The sequence below is a fragment of the Penicillium taxi genome, assembly GCF_028828555.1.
Source record: "Penicillium taxi strain IBT 34144 chromosome Unknown utg000001l_segment0_segment0, whole genome shotgun sequence".
Taxonomy (NCBI): domain Eukaryota; kingdom Fungi; phylum Ascomycota; class Eurotiomycetes; order Eurotiales; family Aspergillaceae; genus Penicillium; species Penicillium taxi.
The window spans coordinates 2,386,748-2,410,824 of record NW_026643203.1 but is presented as its reverse complement, the minus strand read 5'-3'; the positions used below and the strand labels follow the sequence as shown (position 1 = coordinate 2,410,824).

The 24,077-nt window shown below is 44.7% G+C and overlaps 10 protein-coding genes across 10 annotated transcripts; 8 read left to right on the top strand and 2 right to left on the bottom strand.

Moving 5' to 3' along the window:
• Positions 1–42: 42 nt before the first annotated feature.
• Positions 43–363, top strand: N7495_000871 (uncharacterized protein; the record flags this gene model as incomplete). The annotated part of the gene is made up of 2 exons (XM_057203541.1): positions 43–150; positions 229–363. 2 exons carry the CDS (start codon positions 43–45, stop codon positions 361–363), a joined length of 243 nt encoding a protein of 80 aa, XP_057067614.1.
• Positions 364–621: 258 nt separating this feature from the next.
• Positions 622–1,659, top strand: N7495_000870 (uncharacterized protein; the record flags this gene model as incomplete). Its single annotated transcript, XM_057203540.1, has 2 exons — positions 622–941; positions 1,074–1,659. The coding sequence occupies 2 exons, from the start codon at positions 622–624 to the stop codon at positions 1,657–1,659; spliced, it is 906 nt and encodes a 301-aa protein (XP_057067613.1).
• A 67-nt stretch (positions 1,660–1,726) lies between these two features.
• N7495_000869 (ABC transporter) lies at positions 1,727–3,093 on the top strand (the record flags this gene model as incomplete). The annotated part of the gene is made up of 3 exons (XM_057203539.1): positions 1,727–1,732; positions 2,329–2,931; positions 2,956–3,093. 3 exons carry the CDS (start codon positions 1,727–1,729, stop codon positions 3,091–3,093), a joined length of 747 nt encoding a protein of 248 aa, XP_057067612.1.
• Positions 3,094–3,198: 105 nt separating this feature from the next.
• N7495_000868 (ABC transporter C family protein) lies at positions 3,199–4,344 on the top strand (the record flags this gene model as incomplete). Its single annotated transcript, XM_057203538.1, has 3 exons — positions 3,199–3,464; positions 3,521–3,604; positions 3,705–4,344. The coding sequence occupies 3 exons, from the start codon at positions 3,199–3,201 to the stop codon at positions 4,342–4,344; spliced, it is 990 nt and encodes a 329-aa protein (XP_057067611.1).
• Positions 4,345–4,631: 287 nt separating this feature from the next.
• Positions 4,632–5,210, bottom strand: N7495_000867 (uncharacterized protein; the record flags this gene model as incomplete). Its single annotated transcript, XM_057203537.1, has 2 exons — positions 4,632–5,032; positions 5,111–5,210. The coding sequence occupies 2 exons, from the start codon at positions 5,208–5,210 to the stop codon at positions 4,632–4,634; spliced, it is 501 nt and encodes a 166-aa protein (XP_057067610.1).
• Positions 5,211–6,786: 1,576 nt separating this feature from the next.
• On the top strand, positions 6,787–7,836 carry N7495_000866 (uncharacterized protein; the record flags this gene model as incomplete). Its single annotated transcript, XM_057203536.1, has 7 exons — positions 6,787–6,797; positions 6,873–6,931; positions 7,021–7,100; positions 7,154–7,176; positions 7,249–7,277; positions 7,332–7,341; positions 7,416–7,836. 7 exons carry the CDS (start codon positions 6,787–6,789, stop codon positions 7,834–7,836), a joined length of 633 nt encoding a protein of 210 aa, XP_057067609.1.
• Positions 7,837–9,951: 2,115 nt separating this feature from the next.
• N7495_000865 (uncharacterized protein) lies at positions 9,952–11,528 on the top strand (the record flags this gene model as incomplete). The annotated part of the gene is made up of 6 exons (XM_057203535.1): positions 9,952–10,129; positions 10,180–10,267; positions 10,328–10,422; positions 10,477–10,712; positions 10,782–11,059; positions 11,111–11,528. 6 exons carry the CDS (start codon positions 9,952–9,954, stop codon positions 11,526–11,528), a joined length of 1,293 nt encoding a protein of 430 aa, XP_057067608.1.
• A 280-nt stretch (positions 11,529–11,808) lies between these two features.
• N7495_000864 (uncharacterized protein) lies at positions 11,809–12,731 on the bottom strand (the record flags this gene model as incomplete). Its single annotated transcript, XM_057203534.1, has 2 exons — positions 11,809–12,585; positions 12,660–12,731. The coding sequence occupies 2 exons, from the start codon at positions 12,729–12,731 to the stop codon at positions 11,809–11,811; spliced, it is 849 nt and encodes a 282-aa protein (XP_057067607.1).
• Positions 12,732–17,450: 4,719 nt separating this feature from the next.
• Positions 17,451–19,851, top strand: N7495_000863 (acetyl/propionyl/methylcrotonyl-CoA carboxylase subunit alpha; the record flags this gene model as incomplete). The annotated part of the gene is made up of 5 exons (XM_057203533.1): positions 17,451–17,602; positions 17,669–17,867; positions 17,945–18,042; positions 18,099–19,722; positions 19,801–19,851. 5 exons carry the CDS (start codon positions 17,451–17,453, stop codon positions 19,849–19,851), a joined length of 2,124 nt encoding a protein of 707 aa, XP_057067606.1.
• Positions 19,852–20,365: 514 nt separating this feature from the next.
• On the top strand, positions 20,366–23,963 carry N7495_000862 (uncharacterized protein; the record flags this gene model as incomplete). The annotated part of the gene is made up of 11 exons (XM_057203532.1): positions 20,366–20,399; positions 20,451–20,521; positions 20,582–20,607; positions 20,686–20,781; positions 20,841–20,925; positions 20,979–21,270; positions 21,325–21,573; positions 21,928–22,301; positions 22,358–23,438; positions 23,498–23,633; positions 23,723–23,963. The coding sequence occupies 11 exons, from the start codon at positions 20,366–20,368 to the stop codon at positions 23,961–23,963; spliced, it is 2,685 nt and encodes an 894-aa protein (XP_057067605.1).
• Between the last annotated feature and the right edge of the window lie 114 nt (positions 23,964–24,077).

Below are 24,077 nucleotides of genomic sequence, written 5' to 3'. Positions count from 1 at the left end.
GCTCTTGTCTTAGTCAAAGTCGCTTATAAGTCTATTCTTCTCATGGTGTTTCCCCGAATGTGTTTAATCGGATTTAATATAGCACAGCCTCTTCTGATCTATAGAGTGACATCTTTTCTATCGCAATCTCAGGACCATCAATCCCGATTCGTTAGCTAAACGCTAACCGGAGCCACATTACTTGTTTATTTGGGAATTACATTCAGCACAGCGTTTTACAAATATTAGATAAATCGCTGTATCACCATAACTCGGGGAGGGCTTATTAGCCTGATCTATAGTCGAACACTCCAGCTTTCGAGTTTAACACTTTCTGAAAGTCCCGCAACCACTCTTATGAGTGCTGATATTGACCGGATTTAAGCTGGGGTTGAACATTCAGATGTTCTTTGGGCTTCGCTAATTGAGATGGCACTGGCAATCTTTATATTGTATAAAGAAATCGGCCTTGCCTGTCTCGCACCCGTTGGAATTTCAATTGGTAAGTTTACGAGAAACCTTTTTACCATTCTTAGACATCCCGTTTGATTTTTCCTGATTAATAACTATTTCTATGGCAAAGGATGTACGATAGCTGCATTCATAATGTCAAGAACGGCCAACACTACCTAAAGACAATGGATGGAAGCCATTCAAGACAGAATTAGCTTGACGTCTTCTTTTCTCAAGAATACTAAGGGAATTCGCATGGCTGGTTTATCACGATACTCATCATCTAGTGTTGATGATTTGCGTGTGGAAGAGCTTGCCAAGTCTAGGCCATATAGAATCAATGCGACCGTCAGGAATAGTATTAGCGTTCTGCCTGAGATAATATCCCCTACGGCCGCATTGATCATATATGTTGCTACTAAGTCAGGTGAAAGCTCACTTGATGCAGTAACCGCATTCTCGACCCTGTCACTTATCACGCTTCTTAGCAAGCCAATCATGAATTTCATGTATGCGTATCCAACTTTTGTCGCATCACTCGGCTGCTATAGCCGAATATAAGAATATCTTCTCGGAAATCAGGATCTACCATCATCTATAATTAGTCGGGAAGCATCAATTTGGTAATCAAAAACCTCTAGTGGAGGAAATCAATCTTGCTCTAGGATATCACTGAAGGAAAATGTCCCGAGAAATGAGAAAAGTAAATCATCTTACAAAAGCCTAATAGAGGTCAAGAATGCCTCTTTTTACTTCCAAGAAAACGGACGTTCTATACTACAGCGCATATCCATTTCAATCGATAGAGGGAACTTCTTTATGCTCATAGGGCCAATCGGCAGCGGCAAAAGTGTATTCTTATTAGCTCTCCTTAGTGAAATGATCAGAAAAGGAGGGTCAGTAGGAAAAGCTCCTGATCTTGGGATTGTATATTGCTCCCAAGAGCCGTGGCTACCAAATTTGCCCGTCTATGAGATTATCTTGGGTATTTCAAGCTTTGACCACGTGTGGTATAACCAGGTGACGAATGCGTGCGATCTCAACTCAGATTTTGCTTCTCTACCACAAAAAGACATGACAGTTCTAGGTAGTCGAGGTGCTAGTCTTAGTGGAGGTCAAAAACAACGTATTAGCTTAGCGAGAGCCATTTATTCTCGCAAAGAGCTACTTCTCCTAGATGATGTTACCAGTAGTCTTGATGCAGCTACAGAGCGTACTGTTATTTAAAGACTACTTAGGCGAAATGGTATTTATCATCGAGAAAACCTAACTATTGTGATAACGACATATAAATATGAGTGTGAAACCAATAAATCATTAAGACTTAATGGTACTAACAGCTATAGCTTATTTAAAGCATTTTATGGATAAAACTATCGAGCTTAATAAGGACGGTTTATGTTGCGACAGCCGAGAAACAAGGCCATCAACAGACGGAAAGTATTTCGGCCGAAAAAGTTTCTGCCGAGACAGCGACTCCGGAACTGGATTAGTATATCACGGCATCCTTGAACGATATGCATTCATCGCAAACGACACCCTTGAGCGATGCGCATTCGCGACAGTAATGTCCCGTCTTCACCGTCTCTTCTGTCTCGGACGAATGTTGACATTCGTCCAGAGCAGAGGGGCGCCCATGTACTATAAGTAGCTAGTTCTTTCATCAATGAAAAAGCAGACTTCACAACAACCACAATATTCAGTACTGTAGAGACCACTACACTTGGTGGTTTGTCTACGGTGTTGAGTAGTGGTTCGTTGGAGCTCACTGTTCTCAGTAACGAGCGACTAGCTAGCTACGCTCGCTAAGCGAGCGACAGTTTAGTTTACATTGTTCAAGTCTTGAATCAGATTCCGGACAAATCTTAGGATGAAATACTCGTCCATCTATACCAGGAAAAAGAGGCTTTGCAGCCGGACTCTCCTAAGACTGAATCAGTGCCTAGTAAAATCCCTATAGCTATAATAGGAGGTCATGGGCTCTCCGACGCATCTAGGAAAACTGGTGATCTTACTCTCTATAACCTATACTTCCAAGAAATGGGCCTTCCTTATATCATTTCAATACTCGCCACATCCATTGGGTTCTGCTTTTGTAGCAGATTTCCAAGCATCTGGTTAAAGTGGTGGTCTAATTCCGAAGCTGAGCATATCAGAGATGAGGATTCCCGGTACATGAGTGGCTATGCTGGATTCGGATTACTAGCAGCGATATTCTTCTTTATGAATTATTGGGTTTTCATGGTGAAGCCTGTGCCTCTTATAGTAGTACGATTACATAGGAGATTGCTGAGTGCTGTCGTTATGGCCCCTTTATTATACCTCACTTCAATCGATAACGGGGTGATATTAAACCGATTCAGCCAGGATATGTCGTTGATAGATATGAGGCTTCCTGGCTTAATGGTAATGACTTTAGACGGTGCTCTTGATATAATCGCCGAAGGAATTCTTATCGCACAATCATCTCTATGGTCTGCCCTTATGTATCCCCTACTTGTATTCATTTTGTGGGCTTTATAGAGATTTTATCTGCACACCTCACGCCAGATTCGACATCTGGATCTTGAAGCAAAGTCACCACTATTCTCTAGCTTCCTAGAGACCTCTAAGGGTATTACCACGATTCGAGCATTTGGTTGGCAAGAGCGCTCTCGATAGCTCAACCTTCACCTCATCGATGAATCATAGAAGCCAGTTTACCTTATGTACTCTATTCAGTGCTGGCTGACCATTATACTGAACTTGTTGGTAATAGTAATTGTTATGGTTGTCATGGTCTTGGCAATTGAGCTGAGCACCTCTAGTGGGTCTATTAGAGTTGCTCTTAGTAATATTGCTGTTGCTAGTGCAACTCTTTCGTATGTAATAACATCTTGGACATCACTTGAGACTTCAATAGGGGCTTTGGCTCGACTTCGACAATTCGAATCCGATGCCCCATCCGAGCATCTAGCCCAAGAAACAGATGATCCAACAGACTGGCCGTCGGGAGAATCAATTGAGATAAATGATTTGACCATAAGCTACCGGTGAGCTTGATTTCTGAAGGACAACATTACTAAATTGATCTGACTCTATTTTTCAGACTGGGCTTAGACCCTGTAGTGCGTGGACTCAACTTGACCATACCACCTAGAGCTAATATAGGCATATGTGGACGCCTAGGAAGGTAAGTATATCCTTCTAAATCATAGATAGCCTTCTAGCATATTATTTCAAATCATGCCTGAAGTTTAAAAGTGACTATAACTAACCTAATTCGATTATAGCGGGAAGAGCTCTCTGATACTCAGCTTCCTGCGCCTCACTGAAATCGTAAGCGGGACTATATCAATCGACAATATTGATATCAGTCATATTTCTCGAGAGATTATTCGCCGTCGACTATCCATTTTACCACAAGAGCCCATGATTTTTTCGGGCTCCATTCGCTCCAATATCGACCCGTTCCAAGTACACACAGATGAAGCTATCACTTCTGCGCTTTCCAAAATAGGAATGCAGGAGTGGTTTATCTCGCTTAGAGCCAGTCTGGACACCTTAATCCAGAAAGATAAACTCTCATCTGGCCAGCAGCAGCTTCTCTCCTTTGCGCGGATACTACTCAACCCTTCTAAGGTCTTGCTACTTGATGAGGCTACCTCTATGATGGATGTTAAGACGGAAGCGAAAATCACCAAGTTGGTGCATGAGGAATTCCGGGATAGTATAGTAATTTCAGTGGCCCATCGACTTCAGACAATTGTTGATTTTGATCTGGTATTGGTTATGGATCAAGGGGTCGTCATTGAGTCTGGAAACCCTTCTGATCTTCTCAAGAAAAATCACAGTGCTTTCAAGGACTTATGGATGAAGCAATCGACAGATGATATTCGAACTGCAGAGTCAATTTCAGACCATATGTCATGATTATAGCCAATTATATAGTGAGCTTAATGACCTATTTAGACTGCATAGCCGCACATAGCCGCCACATTTCTATCCCATAATTCAACGTTGTCTTGGCTTCGTTTGCTAAAAGATCGCCCCTAGTGCTGGATAGATCAGTTTTTAAAATAAGGCCGCACTAGTGACCATGACTGACCTCTCCATATAAACTAGAACCTTGGGGTGGATTCCACATTCAATCAACTCCGCACCCAAGGCTCCAGATCTAGTCTGTAACTGTTGGTATATATAACTTCCATCGTAGGCAGTCATTGCTTCCTTTCGGGCCAGAGCTTGGCGGTGTCGAGAACAAGCTGGTGGAGATACTTATCTGCTAAGGGCAGTGGTTGCCCATTCCAAGCCTTCAAGGTCTGCAGTTCGGCCTGGCTGACAAGGTCGATATTCTGCACCCGGGATCTTGGTCTAGCACTTGCAATCTGGCCCATCATATAGTGAACTTGATCCACCATCCGGACTACCTGGCTGTGCTTCTGACTTGCCCCAGTAGGATAGATAATTCCATTAGAGTCAACGAAAAGCATCAAACGTGGCCCATCAAATAGAATGTGGCTCTCTAAGACTTTGTTCACGATAACCACCGGGGTATAGGCGGTGCGAGACTGTCGGTCAGCGTACCAAAGCGAATGAAGAGCCAAATTTCGAAGAGTACCTTTATAGTATTTTTTGACATCCCAAAAAAGGTCAAGTAGCAAATGGGATCCTTGATAGAAGATAGTTACCTATTTACCGTCAAATTCATCGCTTGCGAATTCCAAGTTCAGTTCTATCTCAGTATATCTGGAGGGTACAAGGAGCATGGCTATCCAAGTTTGGAGAAAGTGATCCATGGTGAGTTTAGTGTTAAATCCATATAGGAGGGGAAAAGCACAAAGGATAAAGACTGAGAAAAGATGTCCTATTGATCCAACTAATCCAACTATGAATACTTTAGGTTGGCCAAGTTCAATTCAAAATCCCATTTCTGGCATCCTGCTCTTGTAGGTCAAACACAGCGTAATATTGCGCTTTATGCCGAGGTTAGCGTCATTATCCTCGATCAGGACTCATAATGAGTCTTCCATGAGTTTCGTGAGCGACAGTGGCGCAATAATGGCGCTATCAGGACTGGACTACCATTGCACTAGGCTTTTGAACACTAATTTTATGGCGATTTAAATTTGTCAGCTATCATAGATAGAAACGGTATGCTATCTCTATCGCAGCCAGTATATAGGGTATATAAGAGACTAAGGTGACGGATGCTAGAACATCATCGATGAGCGTCGCTAAGTATCTGGGCGTCTATGTCCCTAAATGTGGTTATATCCTTTCATTATTCTCCTCCCAGCCGATCATGCCTCACAATCTCTCGCAGCAGATTATTTTCTGCTTATAGTCCCTGGACTTGAGTTTGAAGGTCGCGCACCCCCATACGACTAGCTTTTAGACTAGCTTCAAGTTCCTTTTCCAGTTCGCGGTGTAGTTGTCGAAAGCGCGCCGAAGCTACTGAGTTTCGCTGTCGCTATATGGCTAATTCTCTATTTTGGGTAGCTTCATTTCTGTGTGACTGTCCTCCTATGGACCAAGAGGAAAGAGATCTAGCAATCTCGACAGTTTGGAAATGGTTGACTCCTGAATATCATGGAAGAGTGACTGAGGTAGAATCTATAATCCAGATTCACAAATGGTGTAGTCACCATGCGGGGTCTCCAGGCACCAAGATGAATGGCATTGTGGAGGTGGAGTTACCGAACGAGGCTCACCGCCAAATGAGGTGACTTTGAACAGGGGGAGAAAACAAACCGATTGGACTTAACTATCAGAAGGTGCATCCAAAAACCCTCTCTGGGTTTTTTTCGCTCTACTCCCTTAAACCAATTCCACTCTAGTCTTTCTTTTTCTTTCTTTCTCAACGTTCTAAAGTTCCTTGACCCGCCTTCCGTTTCCATCCCGTTCCCCTCTCCATTGAAAACCTACGACCATCATACCACCACACTGACCTCTTGCGGATCGGGAAATCGATATCGCATCGAAACTCATCGGGAAGTCCGTGCGTCAAAAGGGAGCACAAACATTCCTTGGAAGACCGATGTAACCGACTTTGCTTCTCCTTGCTCTTCCATCTATCTCCCCTCCCCCACCTAACCAGGGGTGCCTGGACGACCACAGCAACAATCCGACTATAGGCAGTATACGGTGCCAGAACAAACATACAGTACAACAACACGCTATTCTCCCGCACTAGATAACCAACTCCGGATTTCGGTCCAATCCCGCGTGGCACAAGGAACCAACTCCACGCGATCTCGGTACTTCTCTTCGACTTCGATCACGACCGTTTCACCTTGGTTTCATCTTACGCCATTCAATTCGCTATATTTTTACGTTATAATTCATTCTAGAACTTTTCTTCAAACCCTCTAAATGCGGCCCCAGTAAGTGATGGTTCCTCGAGCTTGCTCTTAGTCAATCAAAGCCGGCTGAAAACTGACATGTCGCTTGGTTCATAGACGGGAATATCATATTGTGGTTTTGGGTGCTGGAGGAGTTGGAAAGAGTTGTTTAACGGGTATGTATATGCTGGTCGAACCCCCTGTTTTGCTCTCTTGCATGAGTTTGTGCACCCATGTGTTCGGTAATAAGCTTATGGATCCACAGCCCAATTTGTCCAAAATGTCTGGATCGAAAGTTACGATCCAACAATTGAGGACTCATACCGCAAGCAGATTGAGGTTGATGTAAGTTAGCTTCGTTCATTGAAGACTCCCCGATGCTGACACATTGTTTATAGGGGAGGCAATGTATACTGGAGATGTAGGTGCCCCTGATATAGACATGGTTGTAATGAGGGTATCAAGAGAAACTAACTTAGACGTCTGTCTATAGTTTGGATACTGCAGGAACAGAACAGTTCAGTAAGTTGGATCCAGAATGAATCTTGTTTGCTTCCCTTGCTAACAGACCCACAGCGGCTATGAGGTAAATATCAACTCCCCTGTTGGCGCAATCGCAATTTGAAATTAAACCCGTGCTAATCTAACTTTTTCACACAGAGAGTTATATATGAAGCAAGGCCAAGGCTTCCTACTTGTCTTCTCCATTACTAGCATGTCATCATTGAACGAGCTTTCCGAACTCCGAGAACAAATTATCCGAATCAAGGATGACGAGAAGGTGCCCATTGTGATCGTCGGCAACAAATCAGATCTCGAGGATGACCGAGCTGTGCCTCGAGCTCGGGCCTTTGGACTATCACAGAACTGGGGTAACGCTCCTTACTATGAAACCTCTGCTCGCCGCCGCGCCAATGTCAACGAAGTTTTTGTTGATCTCTGCCGCCAAATCATTCGCAAGGACCAGCAGGAGCCAGGTTCTAGTGTCGATACCGCCCGCAACAAACGAGAAGGTCCCTCACGCGACAGAAAGAGAGAGAATAGGTCAACACGTCGCCGGGGCCCATGTGTCCTTCTGTAGATTGACTGTCACATTTTTTTATGATCTCGCCTTGGACTTGCCAGTACGAGTGCTATGCAAGTCACACATGGCTCTCTTACCCACATCTCGACGCGCCACATGATGTTTTTTACACCGCTTATATAAATCTGCGCTTTTTTTTTTTCTAGAACGAGGCGTCGCCGCCACTCTTCTCAAATATACCATCCATTCTTCAATAATGATGTGATACAATGTTGTTTCATACCTCGGTACTGAATACTAGGGGGTGTTTTCTTTGGACCTTGTTTAGGCTATTCCGAAAAGTTCGGTCTCCGAATACAAAAGTTATCGTGTTTTTAAATGCAAGGTGACTTCCGTCATGAACTGTTGATGTTTCGGTTCTCTAGGCGGAGAGTACATTTAAAACGTTTTTTTCTCTTCAAAAGTCATTTTTAAAGAGCTTTCATTACCTAGAGCTGGACGTACGTTATGGGTCATAAGTCTGTACACACGGGAATTAGCCCCATTCACCCCAAATATATATAATTACTTCAACCACCCATATCTACACCAATATTATAGCTATAGATCTATAGTATATATATATTTATATAGGCAAATGACAGGAGAACAAAATTTTATTCAATATTTAGTATAATATCCCCTAGAATTTCGTACAGTGGCTAATCTACGTGCATAGACCTAATTAGGCTATCAATTGTCGCCTGTGGAATGGCATCCCAAGCTTCGCAAATACAGGCCTTAAAGTAGGCCCAATCAGCTGTAGTTTGGCCCATTTCGACTAATTCGGGATGTAGCTTTCTTAATTTATACTTTAGAAGATACCAACATGGTTCGATCGGGCTCATATCAGGCGACCATGCAGGCCATTTTTCAAGACGAATCCTCCAACATCGAAACCACCTTCCTGCTTCCTTTGATGTATGAATTTTAGCATTATCCTGCTGAAATATATCATCATCCTCGTAGTGTGGTATAAGGCCCTTTTCTAGGGCTTTTATATAGGATTTACTAGTAAATCATTTACCTTTAGACCTAGAATCGCGCTCCATAACCACCAACTTTTAACGACCACCAATCCATATACACGCCCATACCATCTGCGAAATATCCTTCACATGGGCTTTAGAATTGACAAATTGACTCAAATGAGTCTCTGATTTCAACATCCAAGCCCACTGGATATCAGAATTTGATGTTCTTTGAGCCGAACATTCATCCGAGAAAATCCATTTCTTCTAATCCACATCCTGACGCCATCTTTGAGCGAATTCAAGTCGATTTTTCGCAAGACGAGGGCTAAGAGGGAGCTTATTCTTTCGACGTCGTTTAGGTAGGTGATAAGCCTTGAAAATTCTTGTAATGTTGATCGGGAGGGGTGAAAATCGGTATTTGCAGCAAGTCGTCTATAACTCCAGAATGGATATCGACGCGCCTTTAAATAAATCCAACGTCTAGCGGCTCCATTATAGATAGGGGACGTCCAATTCGAGGGCGAGATTCAAGCGTTTTGCTGGCTTCGTAGCGATCGCGAGTATTGTAGATTGTCTTGCGGGAGCAGCCATAAATAGCAGCAAGTTTAGAGGGCGATACACCATTCTCAAGGCTAGAGATAATTCCAGAACGCTGTTCAGTAGAAAGCTCTTGATTTCAACCACGGTTTCCACTAATTTATGTGCCAAACGGAGCCATAGTTAGTGAAATAAACGAATATGAAAAAGGCGGGTATATACTACGCGAAACAAAAAAACGCGCTAAAACGCGGGAGTGTGAACAGACTTTTGACCCATTATGTAGTTGGCATCAGGAATATAGATTGCTGCGTCTACCCGAGATAACTTGTTGAATATAAGCTACGAAAACAAGAGACGACGGAAATTCACAAGGAATGGATCAAACCTAATGTGTGCGTACCACTTCCAGTCAAAATTCAAAATCGCCTCAGCCATTAGACCGATTTTAACCGGTAACCTAGGTAAGGGAGAATGAAGGAAGGGTTTTGCTACCCGCGGCTTCCCCGCACCCGCACAATGCATAACCTTTAAATCGTCAATGTTTCAACCTCTTTTTATTGAGGCTGTTCCGCTACCTTTATAGTTACCTAGTTACCTATCCCCCCCTAAAACATCCATAATGACCTCCATCTCCCTTCAATTCATTCGCATATCCTCCCGCTCAATGCGGCGAAGTGCATTCCCCACATTCTCCCCAGCTTTCGCACGTCGGGTATCCACCAAGCACCCGGCAGGCTTTACGCCCCCGACAGAAGACGAGCTACTAGATCTTCGAGAGCGGGTGCAAGATTTTACAAGTAACCAAAATTTATCTCCGGTTGGCTTCGGTCTATGCTGATTAGTTCAGGACGAGAGATATCGGTCGAGGTTGCGGCGCAGACTGATGCGCAGAATGAGTTCCCGTCGAATATGTGGAAGAAACTTGGTGATGCTGGGTAAGAGTCCTCTATTTAGTATCAAGTCATAGTTACTTACTCATTCGATGACAATGATAGATTCCTTGGAGTTACGGCTGACGAAGAATATGGTGGGTTGGGAATGGGCTATCAGGCGCATTGCGTTGTTATGGAGGAGATCAGTCGGGCATCAGGTACTTATTGCTCGATAATGGTAATTAAGAGTCATTCTAACCGCTTGTATCCAGGAAGTATCGGTCTTTCCTACGCCGCTCATTCTCAGCTATGCGTCAATCAGCTCTCTTTGAATGGCTCAACGGAACAGAAAGAGAAATTTCTACCAGAACTCCTATCAGGAGACAAGATAGGTGCCCTGGCCATGTCAGAGCATTCTGCTGGCTCTGATGTAGTCAGTATGAAGACGACAGCAAAGGAAGTAGATGGTGGCTGGGTGTTGAACGGAACTAAGATGTGGATCACGAATGTAGGAGCCCGATCATCCAACTGACAGTCAGACACGACAAGCACATACTAAAATTGATCTTTTTTCTAGGGCCCGGACGCACATTATGTTATCGTTTATGCGAAGACAGAGCCTGAGAAGGGCTCCAAGGGTATCACGGCTTTCATAGTTGACACTTCATCTGAAGGCTTCTCCTGTGCCCAGAAACTGGACAAGCTTGGAATGCGCGGCTCAAATACAGGCGAGCTTGTCTTTGAGGATGTATTCGTGCCACGAGCCAATGTTCTTGGAGAGATCAATCGTGGAGTCAAAGTTCTGATGGAAGGGCTTGATCTGGAAAGGCTCGTGCTAAGTGCTGGACCCTTGGGGTAGGTCATAAATTTTTTAAATTCTAGGCTGCATTGACTGACATCTCTCAGACTTATGCAGTCTGCCCTTGATCTGGTTCTACCCTATACGCATACCCGGAAGCAGTTCGGTATGCCCATTGCACATAACCAGCTGATTCAGGGCAAGCTTGCGGACATGTATACCAAGCTCGCTGCTTCTCAGGCATACACCTATGCCACAGCGCGGAAGGTTGATAATGGTGCTGCATCCTCGGATCCACTGGTCATTCGAACTCAGGACTGTGCTGGAGCGATCCTCTATGCTGCCGAACGCGCAACGGAGTGTGCACTAGATGCTATCCAGTTGATGGGCGGTAATGGATACATTAACGAGATAACTGCTGGGCGCCTCCTTCGAGATGCGAAACTATATGAGATTGGAGCTGGGACAAGTGAGATTCGGCGGATGGTAATTGGTCGGGCTTTCAATAAGGAGTTTGCGCAGTAAGAGCAGATTTTATTAGAGATCTTTTTGTTTATGTCAAATGATAGAGCCATTTTTAACAAATTTTATCTTCATACGGTTCATTATGGATCATTGAGTATTGGATTCCCAGCATCGCTACCAGCCTTGAGTATCAAGTAAAATAATGGAAGCAGGTATTGTGAGCACTGTAGTCACAAATCATCGCTTAATAAGTGGTGCCAAGCTCTTGCTGCTCAGCGCACAAACTTGTATGGACTCCTTAGGCATTTTCGTGTAATGAGTGCTATGCTGAGTCGTAGTCCTACTTTTTCTGTCTGGTGGACCTGCGCACTGGGCCAGTAGAAGCACTTGAGGTACCGCCACTCTTATTTTCCTGAGCAACTCGTTTAGGCCGCGCTCGCGCTGTGCCGCCCGAATTCTCCTTATCCAACTCCGTCACAGGGATGTCGGCCTTGCGCTTTCGGCCCCGTTTCACCGGCGTAGTCACGATCGAATTCAGCGTTAGCTTCGGCTCCGGCTCCGGCGACTGTGCCGCCTCCGGTGTTGTGTTGGATATATCTCCACTGGCAGTTGTGTGGTCCACAGATACAACATCAGACATCTCATCTGAGCTGTCAAGTGACTGCTCATCGTCACAGAGGATTTCGTCTTCGACAGAGGGAACCGACTCGCGCGTAGGTTTCTTCCGCAGACGAGACTTGTCCAGTGAGGGTTGGACCGACTTGAATATCTCACGCCAGTTTTCCAGCAATGCTACTTTGGCTCCGTTTCCTGGCTCGTAGATCTGCACAGAGACGTCCTGGTCTCTCTCGTGGCTGGGTGTCTTCCAAATCACGCCTTGGAAGGATGTAACATCTGGCTCGCATGTTGACTGCGGTAGCACGCCGCGGTTCTTCTCTGGGTTTCCCCGGGTCTTCGTGCCCTTTGCTCTTGCGCGAACGGTTCTCGGCTTCACACTAGGGTCGTCGTCGTAGTAGTCGTCCGAATAGTAGTCCCAGTCACTGTAGTAATCCTCTACTTCAATGGCTGGGTCTTCGTAAAGTCCAGCTTCGTAGTATCCATTCGCGGCGAGTTCATCCTGCACAAATTTCAGTTTGTCAGTTTTTGTTCAGATCCCTGTCACCCTGGGAAATTCTTTGCATGGTAACTAACAACAAGGTCGGGAACAAGATCTTCGAAGAGGTATTCTTCCTCCCATTCGTAATAGTCCTCATCGTCGGACATGACTGACGAGTGACAATTGGCAGGGCTTGGCGTGGAACGGTGGCAGGAATATGACAGAGAGGTTACGGAAATTAGAGGTGAAAGATAAAGGTTTGAATGGCAATCAAAAGAGTACACGGAAACACGCTTGTATAATGAGGATTGAAACAAAAGAGGTATATGAGGTCGAGGGGTGCAGAGGAAGATGAACGCAAAGGTCCGGATGATCTTTTGCTGGATAACATAAGCCTTGGCATTTTTGATCTCCACATTTCATTTTCTTGACCCTAACCCCCAAATCATAATGTTTCAGCCCTCTGAATAGTAAAGCTGTCCTACCCCATAATCAGATGATAATTGAAACAAATGGGGTGACAGCAGTCAAAATATCTCGGCTATGTCAACATTGCTCTGGGATCTTGAAACTCCAATCCTGCTCATCTATGGACTCCGCATAGCTTTCTCTCCTAGTATCCCGAGATCTTTTGTCTGACCATATTGTCGGTGGTGACATGGTCTGTTCCAGTAGTAAACTATATACCAATCCAAAAATAGAAGCCTATCTCTAATAATGGGCCAAATAAAAGCGATTCTTCGTAAAGGGAAGCCATTGCAAACCCTCATACAGTGGGTGCCCGACGACTAGCTCGTCGGTATGGGACCTAGAAATTGCATAATCTCAGATCCTGGGCCATTCCAAGGGAGGCTAGAACAACTGATTGTCTCGTTATATGCAAGTATGTCAATCTGTCCAATCGAAGCGAGCCCGTGGGATGATAATGCAGCAACACATATTGCATAAAATCAATGCAGCTCAATCACGGCGGAGGGCTACAGCCTACCCCCGCCTTAAATAGCCCCGTACTCCCCGAGTTTTTTAGAATTATACGTAGGCCCCAAACCCCTTTATCAACCTTCTAATAGTTCTATGCCCCTAGACCTCTTCTATATGACGACTCTCATCTCAAACGCACGTATTTCCGATGGTGTCTCCGTCGTATCCGAACGTGGCCATGTACTGTTAGAATCTGGCCGGATCTCGCAGATCCCACCTAGACACTTGAAAATCCCCTGCGCTCATCTTCAGACTGCACTGTAGTCGATGCAGTGATACCCGGCTTGATTGATGCCCATATGCATGTTTTCCGGGATGTTTCGCTCCTCGAAACATTCATCGAATATGATATGATTACTTTATTCTTAATGAACTGGAGCGGTTCATAGATATCAAAACCATGATACAGCAAGGAAACGATATTGCTGATGTCAAATCTGCCTGTCATGCTGCAACTATTTCGAGTGCTTGGCCTGCGGCTATTGTCAGGCCAATGTCTCAAAATCCGACTATATGTATACCCTAACATCGATCAATCTTCTGGCATGGAAGCTCTAAGGTTAATGTTGATATTTACTAGATCGAAGTCAGAATTTCAGAGTTACCTAATGCCGTTGATAAAGATTCGGTAGTAGAATTGGCCAGAATCGTGCTGCAAGGGCGAGATAGGAGAAAGGGGCATTAGAAACTCAGCAAAATAACAAACTCTACCTATTTGATTTACATGCTAACTCAGTAAGAGTTGCATCAATTTAATGCAGGGAAATATGGCTATGCTCTTAATCTTCCTTTCCAATCCCTACACTTGAGATGCAGAAGCCGGTCGTGGAATTAGCACACACAGCCATAACATGCTTGCTGTGGCGCATCAACTCACAAATCACTCAACTTTTCAAGTGCTCAAAGCGGGAGTAAACAGGCTGGAAGATGTATCAATCAACCTGACTAGAGCTCGGCACGAATATGCGAATATTCGCGAATAAAACAAGCGCGAATAATTTGATTATTCGCACCTTTATACACTATTCCTAATTAGGATTAGAAGTTGTCAGCTGATTATTCTCAGATATATATTTCTTAATATAGTTATATATTCAGATACTAAGGTTCACAACTAAGAAATATTCAATTTCTAGCATTCAAGTAGTTTCTCACTATTCTTAAATATATAAGACTTAGACTGATCATCAGATTCATGATACTTGACTTGATAGACATTGCGAAGGAGCACAATCTTTCGCATAGTCTCTCCTGCCATAGAGTGTCGGCGAACACCAAGTAGGTCTCTGATACTACTAAATAGTCTCTCTACTGATACTTCTGCTGCCATTCTTGGGTATTCACCTTTATGGGCATTCCACCATAAAAATAGCCAATCCTTTTGACTAGTCATGGTAGGATCAATCTGGATAGGTGCTTCATCAAAATACCGATCAATGTCTGAAAATTTAGGTTAAGGAACTTGTAGTTTTTTTAAAACACGAGCCTCAAGACCTAGTAGGTGTGAAGGGCTAAAGCTAATCTTAGATTCAGAACTAGCTAGGCACATGCTGTTTACAAAATCCTTGAAGAACGTAAACAATTCGGGATGGTATCGTGAGGTATGCGGTTGGTGGGTCACGTGGTACAACCACGTGATAGTTCACCAGGATTCAACCTGTTATCTGTGTCATGTGCACACCCGACTCGTTTTTTACGAGTCGGGTGTGCTTCACCGGTTCTGCCAATTTTTTTTTTTTTCACCGGTTCTTCCAATTCCACATTCCATTCTATTTTACCCAATATCTCCCACCCACCATGCCTAAAACCTTTGAATCGACTAAGGCCCATCTCTCTAAGGCCTTTGATGCGCCAAACGCGAAAAAAACCCAAATATCTCTAAGATTGCGCGCGAATTTGGTGTCAATCGACGTACTCTCCATAACCGCGTTAAAACCAATGCGACCGCGAAAACTCAACAAAAACCAGTCAATAAGGTTTTTACCGATATCCAGGAGGAGATTTTAGTACGCTAAATTACCCAGCTAACTGATTGGCGTATGCCACCAACACCAAAACAGGTTGAGATGTGGGCAAATCGCCTACTTCAAGATTCTAGTTCTGAAGATACTAAGGATACTAGAACTGTTGGGCCAAATTGGGTATATCGCTTTACTAAGCGTCTTCCTAAAGGTCTAAAACTAGGTCCTTAGAAGCAGAAAGTCAAGGATTCTAAGCGAATGATGGCTAAAAATCCAGCTAAGATAGGTCATTGGTATGATCTGCTTCGTGGTATGCCTTCGCGGTTAATCTATAACTTTGATGAGTGTGGTTTTCAACCTAGTGAGGTGTCATAGGTTAAGAACACCTGACAAATGATGTTTAGTGTAGGATCAAGAGTGGCACTATACAAGTAGAGCCTAAGTATGATTTCGTGAGAGCGAAATCATTATAGTCTTTTAGCTCAGTAGAATGGACGTGAACATAGGCACGATCCCATAACAATATGGTTTATAGGTCCTCTTCGTCAACACAATGATGAACGCACACCATCTCTACCACTCTCTTCCTCTAGTATTGAATATACTCCGCCAAAAACCTTAGTACGACTTCAGATGAACCAAGAGAAGATTATCAAGCATATTGATATAGACCTCCTCAAACTAAGGGTTTAAAGGGGTCTTAAATATCTTACTCGCCATTCCCAATTGATCCAAGAAGAGTATCGAAATCTTAAGATTACGGTTGAGAATATTAGGGTTGCGCAAGAACCAATTCGGCGCTCTAAAACCAAACGACAGCTTAACCAACCACCCCTCCAGCAGACTGGTGTATTAAACCTACACCATATAAAACGCTTTGTGAAAATCAGGAAAACCAAGGAGGAGTTACAACTAGAAAAAAAATTACAAAACAGGCCCAAGAAGCTCTCTAAAAGCTCAAAAACAGGCCGAGGAGCAGGTTCAAGAGCAGGTTCAGGAGCAGGTTCAGGAGCAGATTCAGGAGACAATTCAGGGGGAAATGGCCAAATATTGGAGGCGATGGAAAGGGATATACTATATTTTAAACAGATGCAGCAGAATTGTATTTAAAGCAGAATTGATAGAGAGAGAGTAAAATAATATTTTAAATTGGCAGAACCGGTGAAATTGGCAGAACCGGTGAAGCACACCCGACTCGTAAAAAACGAGTCGGGTGTGCACATGACACAGATACAGTAAGAGAAAAAGTACTATCATAGGATAAAAATAAATATACTCAACTAACTAGTACAAATGTATACTAGTATAACTGGGCGGTGGCAGAAAACTGCGAATATTCGCGAATATTCGCATCAACTGTAAGTGCGAATACGAATAATGGCTAGTGGTCGCGACTGCGAATACGAATAACCTGAAATGAGTGCGAATATTATTCGTGCCGAGCTCTAAACCTGACTAATCCAGAAATCATCGCAGCGTTCAAAACAACGCCTTCCTCATCCTGGAATTAGCCGTACATGCGTCATGCAAAGGCAAAGAACAAGAGTCCCACCAATGTCTCACTGGTGGCTTGAGTGATGCCGAGAAATTTGAAGAACATCCCGAAGTCTGTTCTATATAACTAAAATATCTTCTTTGCCATGAGATACTCCGCTCATTGATCTAATACTCATTATTTTTGTATCTCCAGAGTGGTGTAGAATCAAAACCCAAGGCGGTAAACATTCTGCCAACTTCCCCGCATCTCGGCTTAGATCGGCTCAACTTATCCGAGGTATCGTATCTTCCCCAGCTTTTTAACATTTTTCGTAAACCTCCTGAACTTGACTTGACGAAATATTCAATTTATTAGAAGGTAGGAGACTGGAACAATCCCCCAAGGCTTTGACCAGAGTCCAGCTAGCAGCAAAATTAATAGCTCATAGATCAAAGCTACTGGACGTCATGACTCTCTCCTCTCTTCTCCGCATTACACCCCGCTTGGCCCCAGCGGCCGCCCGCAGGTCAACTAGGGCGCTATCAGTATCGAGTGGTGCGCCACCAACTCGAACTTCGTTGGATTCAATTCTTATTGCGAATAGAGGAGAAATTGCTTTGTAAGAATCAAGTCCAAAGAACGATTTCCTACGGCCCACATGGAGATTGAACTAATTTGCTGCTAGGCGAGTCGGCCAAACTGCTGCAGAACATGGCATCCGCGTAACCACTCTTTATACAGATCCAGATAGTCGGTCACAGCATGCTCTGAGCTCTCCTTTTGCCTTCAATCTGGGCTCCGTGTCTGCGTATCTAGATGGTGATCGTATTATTGAAATTGCGAAGAAGGAGGGGTGTCAAGGAATACACCCTGGCTATGGATTTGTGAGTCATTCTTATGAATATTTCTGCAGAGTACTCAGAAAGAATGTCTATATACCTTACTAACCTATCTGCCCCAGTTGAGTGAGAACTCTGCTTTCGCCCGGAAATGTACTGAGGCTGGCTTGGTTTTCATTGGACCGCCATGGAAGGCAATAGAAGACATGGGTGACAAGAGGTATCTATGAACTTACATGGGGAAGCCTCAAGAACCGCGCTAATTTGCTCGCGCAGCCGGTCTAAGGAGATCATGATTGCTGCAGGTGTACCCTGTGTCCCTGGCTATCATGGGCAAAATCAAGACCCACATTTCCTCGAAGATGAAGCCGACAAGATTACATATCCAGTTCTCATCAAGGCTATCAAAGGCGGAGGTGGTAAGGGTATGCGTATCGCTACAACCAAAGCAGAATTCCAAGCACAATTGGAATCAGCGAAATCTGAAGCCTTGAACTCCTTTGGAGACGACCATGTGCTGGTGGAGAAATACATCACAACACCTCGACATATCGAAGTACAGGTGTTCGCTGACAAGTATGGTAACAGTGTAGCACTCGGTGAGCGAGACTGCAGCATTCAACGAAGACATCAGAAGATCCTTGAAGAGTCACCGGCGCCGCATCTCCCAGATGCGACTAGAAAGGACATTTGGGCCAAGGCCAGATCTGCTGCTTTAGCAGTAGGATATGAGGGCGCGGGTACAGTTGAGTTCATTTTCGACAACGACACTGGAAAGTTTTACTTTATGGAGATGAACACTCGGCTTCAGGTCGAGCATCCAGTCACTGAAATGGTCACCGGCCAGGACCTTGTTCACTGGCAGATCATGGTCTCAGAGGGGGCCCCGCTACCTCTGACACAGGAGGAGGTAGAGGAAAAAATAGCCCGAAATGGCCACGCAATCGAGGCTCGCATCTACGCGGAGAACCCCGATCAGGGATTCATTCCTGACTCAGGGCGTTTGCTCCATGTGCGTACACCAAAAACTTCAGATGACATCCGAATCGATGCTGGGTTTGTAGAGGGAGATGATGTCTCTGCGCATTATGACCCAATGATCTCCAAGCTGATTGTTCGCGGTGAAACCCGCGAAGAGGCGATTCTTAAACTCGGTGCTGCGTTGGAACAGTATGAGGTGGCCGGTCCGGTTACCAACATTGAGTTTATCAAGAAACTTTGCCGAAGTCCTGATTTCATTGCAGGGGCTGTTGAGACGGGATACATTGAAAAGCATCGCGAGGAGCTATTTAGCTCAAAAGCTATTGACGATGAACTGTTTGCTCAAGTTGCGCTAGCTTGTCTTCATCGCGATATGCACGCCGCCTCTGGGGCATCTCATACCCTTATCGGATCAGAGATCGGGTTTGCCCCGAGTTACCAGCAGCGACAGTTTTCATTTACTGAGTCTACTGGTCCTGCTGACGATGGGCCCATATTCACAGTCCGAGTTCAGCAGATAGCTGATAAATTTTACAGGATTGAAGTGGGAGAGAGGGTATTTGAGTCGGTTGAGAGTCAGATAGACTCGGACACAAACGTTGTGACCTCCTTTTTCCCTCATACCCGTCTTGATACCACAGTTGTGCAGGATGAGGATACTATCATCGCATTCCAGCAGGGCATACAGTATCGACTAAAGGTTCCACGAGCGAAGTGGATGGAGAAGGCACTTGGAATGAAAGATATTGCCAATAGCGTCTTGGCGCCAATGCCCTGCAAGGTGTTACGGGTGGAAGTACAGGCTGGCGACGAGGTGGAAAAAGACCAGCCGCTGGTGGTGATTGAAAGCATGAAGATGGAAACGGTGATTCGAAGCCCACACCGAGGAATAATTGCACGTGTCGTGCATCAGAAAGGAGTAAGTGAAACACCACTCATGAGGCCTATCTCTAAATTCACTGGGAACCTTCGAGCACTAACTGCTTGTGACTGGCAGGATCAATGTAAAAGCGGCACTCCTTTGGTCGAATTCGCCGAAGAAGAGTAGATCCCTCGGTCCCTCATAACGTATGCGGACTTCACTTCGGATGGCAGCGGGTATCAAACGGACCACTTGAATTTTTCTGAATAACAGCATTTGTACTTTCAATCAAATATTTACCTAGGCACATTATCACTAGTTCTCATATTGAAAGATATCGTAGGTACTGAAGCGGCCCCATGGACAGTCTGGAATAGGGATAATAGCCTTGACAGTATCCTTCATGGCTTTAACTAAACGCCGATATTTGCAATTGATTCAAATTTCTAGCTCTGGAGATCGCTTAATTAATAATACACTTAAAGCAAATTAGTTTTGTCCATAGGCTCGGCAGGAGTCATTTGAAGGAAGCATCCTCGGCCGAGGTCTCGGTTGAAGCCTCTATATAGAGCACATCACTCCCCAGCATGGTTTTTCCACGCAACAGCAAAGATTTCGACAATTGTACTCATTTTCAACATAGAGCAGCAGTTTCTTATTTATCATATTATCCTTTAGTCTGTTCCATCATTCGAAAAAAATGGTCAAGATTGCAGTTGCTGGGGGCTCCGGCAGTGAGTTCAGGTCTCCCTTTTGACCTTTGCAGGCTTTACTGATCCAAATAGATATTGGACAGGGGATTGTCGATGCGCTTATTGCTTCTCAAAATCATGAAGTCGTCATTCTATCTAGAAAGGTTCCTACAGTCCACTTTCATTATCGTTTCGATCAATCTTAATTTACTAACGAACTATAGGATGCGCCGACTGAAACCGTCCAGGGGTTGAATTAGGCAAAGGTCGACTATGGGGATACAAAGTCTTTGGTGAAAGCTCTTCAGGGAGTGCATACTGTGCTCAGTTTTCTCTCCGCACAGGGAGAAACCGCCCAGACGAACCTCATTGATGCCGCAGTTGAAGCTGGCGTAAATCGTTTTGCACCGAGCGAATGGGCAGGGTGTGCTTTTAATAAAGATTCCATTCATGGATATTCAGTTATTAATTAAGCTCTCACAGATCCGGAATTCCCGAATCCATGCCCTGGTATGCTTACAAGGGAAGAACCCGTCAATATCTGGAAGAGCTGAACAAGGAAAAAACGGTTTGTTGCAGTCAATTCAATATCTAGAATTCTGGCCTAGCTGACATGAGCAGGTCCTTGAGTACACGCTCTTCCAGCCAGGCTTCCTCATGAACTACTTAACCCGACCATACAAGTCGTCCAAACACGTTCACCAGCTCGATATTCACTGGGATCTAGAGAAGCGCCGAGTTCTCATGATGGAGGAAGGCGATAATGACCGTATAACTCTAACCACCGTGCAAGATATCGCGAATGTTGTCACCAGAGCTATTGATTACGAGGGTAAGTGGCCAACTGTGGGTGGTATGAAGGGCACCGACATGACTATGAGAGAGCTCCTCGCCCTCGCCGAGGAAGTTCGCGGTATGTTCTGGTTCTCAGATGAATTCATTCTCATTATACTAATGATTTGTGAAGGTGCGCCCTTTGCTGTAGAGAGGCTGAAAGCAAAAGAGCTTGAAACAGGGGACTGGAAGAGCTCATGGGTACCGAAAATGGATCACCCGTCAGTTCCGGTAGAGCAACAGGAGATTTTTGCACGATTTGGAGTGGCCGGTGTCCTTCGGGGATTTAGGGAAAACAGTTTTCATTCTTCTGATGAGTGGAATCGTTTACTTCCAGCCTATCATTTCACGGATGCCAAGCAGTTTTTGACTGAAGCCTGGAGTGGAAAGCCTTGAAAATTAGTTGACATACCACTTTGTGAGATTTTGTCGGATAAATTGAGTCGATTCGAAATATACATGTCTTAACATGCTTAGACTAGCCTTTCTGGTTATGGGATTCTCAACGGCGGTCTTACAAATAGCTCTTTAATACAATACTTTGTCTCATAAGTTAACTTGAAAAAAACTACAGTTGCTGATGAGTAACTAATCTCAGGGGATTAGTAATTGGAGGGACCCATTTCTCCGCCGAAACCCCGAAGTGTTAAAAGTCGCCTCAACGCCTTTTAAAATTGGATTTCCTTTATCGTACATGATTAATATCTGGTCATGGCTGACAGCAGAACTGTTACAGAAAATGAATCGATAGCTAAGCGAAGGAAGCTGCGCAAGGGTACGCAGAGTTGCTGGGAGTGCAAGCGGCGAAAGGTCCGCTGCGTCTTCACTTTGCCATCCAACATTATCTGCGACAACTGTCAGCGACGCAATACAACATGCATTGGACAGGAGCATCCAGATCAACCGCGTGTAAGTTCAATTCACGATCCAATCGAGGATCGACTTGGCCGAGTGGAGGACTTTATCCAGCAGCTGGCCAAGAATCTTGGCATGGTGCATGATGCCCACTCTAGGGCAGCAGAAGTGTCGAAAGTCGCCTTGCCTTCGTTTCAAGGGCAAGAAGCTCAAATTGCCCCGTCAATAGAACCACCAGAGCCAGCGAAACCTAATGTGAGCTTATACCCCGCATTAAGTACATATCCTCCTTTGTCCTAACATCATACTAGTCACCGTTCGATACAGTGACATCTAGTGACTCTTGGTTGAAGCCTTTCTCATCAATTTCAACCAGCTCTGAACACTATCACATACCAGCATCTGGCAAATATGTGGAACTGGTTCGCGAGCTCGTCACCGCCTGGCCCAGTCAGGCTGATATTGACATCATTTGTACTCTCCCAGTAGGCCTATCGGCGTATTTGAGCAGCGGAATTTTCCCGCACCATTCTGAGGCCAATAAGTTTTTCCCGTCATCCGCGAAAGATATACTCAATCTGCCCCCGCCAAATTCCCATCCAGTGCTGTTTGCACGCAAGCTCCTGATACTTGGCGCATTCTTACAAGGTGTACCTCCGAATTGTACCCAGAAATTGGGCACATTAGGTGCAAAATATCGAAATATCATGCTTAATGTAGTTGAAAAAGCAACGAGACTCGTCACAACGAACGAAGAGCTTGTGGGCTCCGTTGAGGGCATTGAGTGCATTTTAATCGAGGCTCTCTACCACAATTATGCAGGAAACTTAAATAAAGCTTGGATGGCAATTCACCGGGCAATTAATGTTGCTCAAATGATGGCATTACATCGCGACTACAATCTGCCATCACTGGAAAGCTTCGGCCACGAAACGCGGATATCCTTTGACGAATTATGTTTTTATTTGGCTAGGATGGATTGGTACCTTTCTCTTATGCTGGATCTGCCTCAGAGTTCTCTTGAAACTCAATTTACCACGCCAGAGGCATTAGCAAGGTGCCAACCCATAGATCGCGTACAGCGCATTCATTGCATTGTTGCAAGGCGTATACTGCAACGTACTGAGGCGGACCTCAAGGACTTGGCCAATGTCTCTGAAATCGACAAGCTATTGCAGAGAGTCGCCGAAGAAGTGCCACCTCAGTGGTGGATTGTTCCAAATTTTGTTTCTCACAATGGCGACATCACCGAGCTCATCAGTGACATGCTTCGCGTGATGGACCAATTCGCACACCATCAATTAGTGATACGGCTGCACCTCCCATACCTACTGAATCCTTCGTCTGACTCTAGATACAATCAGAGCAAAATTGTAGCGGTTCAGGCCAGCCGTGAGATACTGTCCATTTATGTGGCCTTCCGCAACTCAAACCCCCTACTGACCGTATAGCCATCAAGCTGAGCCGGTTGATTCGTCATCTGCTCACTATTGAGTCCAATGCTACCAAAGGCATCGAATACAACACTCACCTATCCAAAGATGAAAAGGACTGTTTGGTCCAACTGAAGATGAGAATGCGTTCCAGGTTTCTATTCCATACTTGGGCATTATCAATTTTGAGCGTGGGTCTATAACAAAGCCTGCTTTAGCTTCATCTTTACATTCTGAATCAAGGGTCCCAATTGCACTGGGCCCGGAGGATAGCCATCAGCTACATAGCTCAGAATTCTCACGGTCTGAAGTCTCTGATTTCCCGTTGATGGAGTTATCAGCTTTGGGTAACAATGTAGCTATGGAAGACGACTATGGCTGGGATTTACAGGGAGTGGATCTAGCTCTCTTTAACGGCATCTTTCACGGAATTGAAATTCCAGGCGCCGAGGATGGGGAGAATTGGGGAGCCTGGAAAAATTAACAAAGGACATTGATCTATCGACACCTGTGCTTGAATTTTCACCAGAAAGGACGGAAGAGCTTTGGGGAAACATACCTCGACAACTCACCTCATCTCCGGCATTTGTGTGGGCAT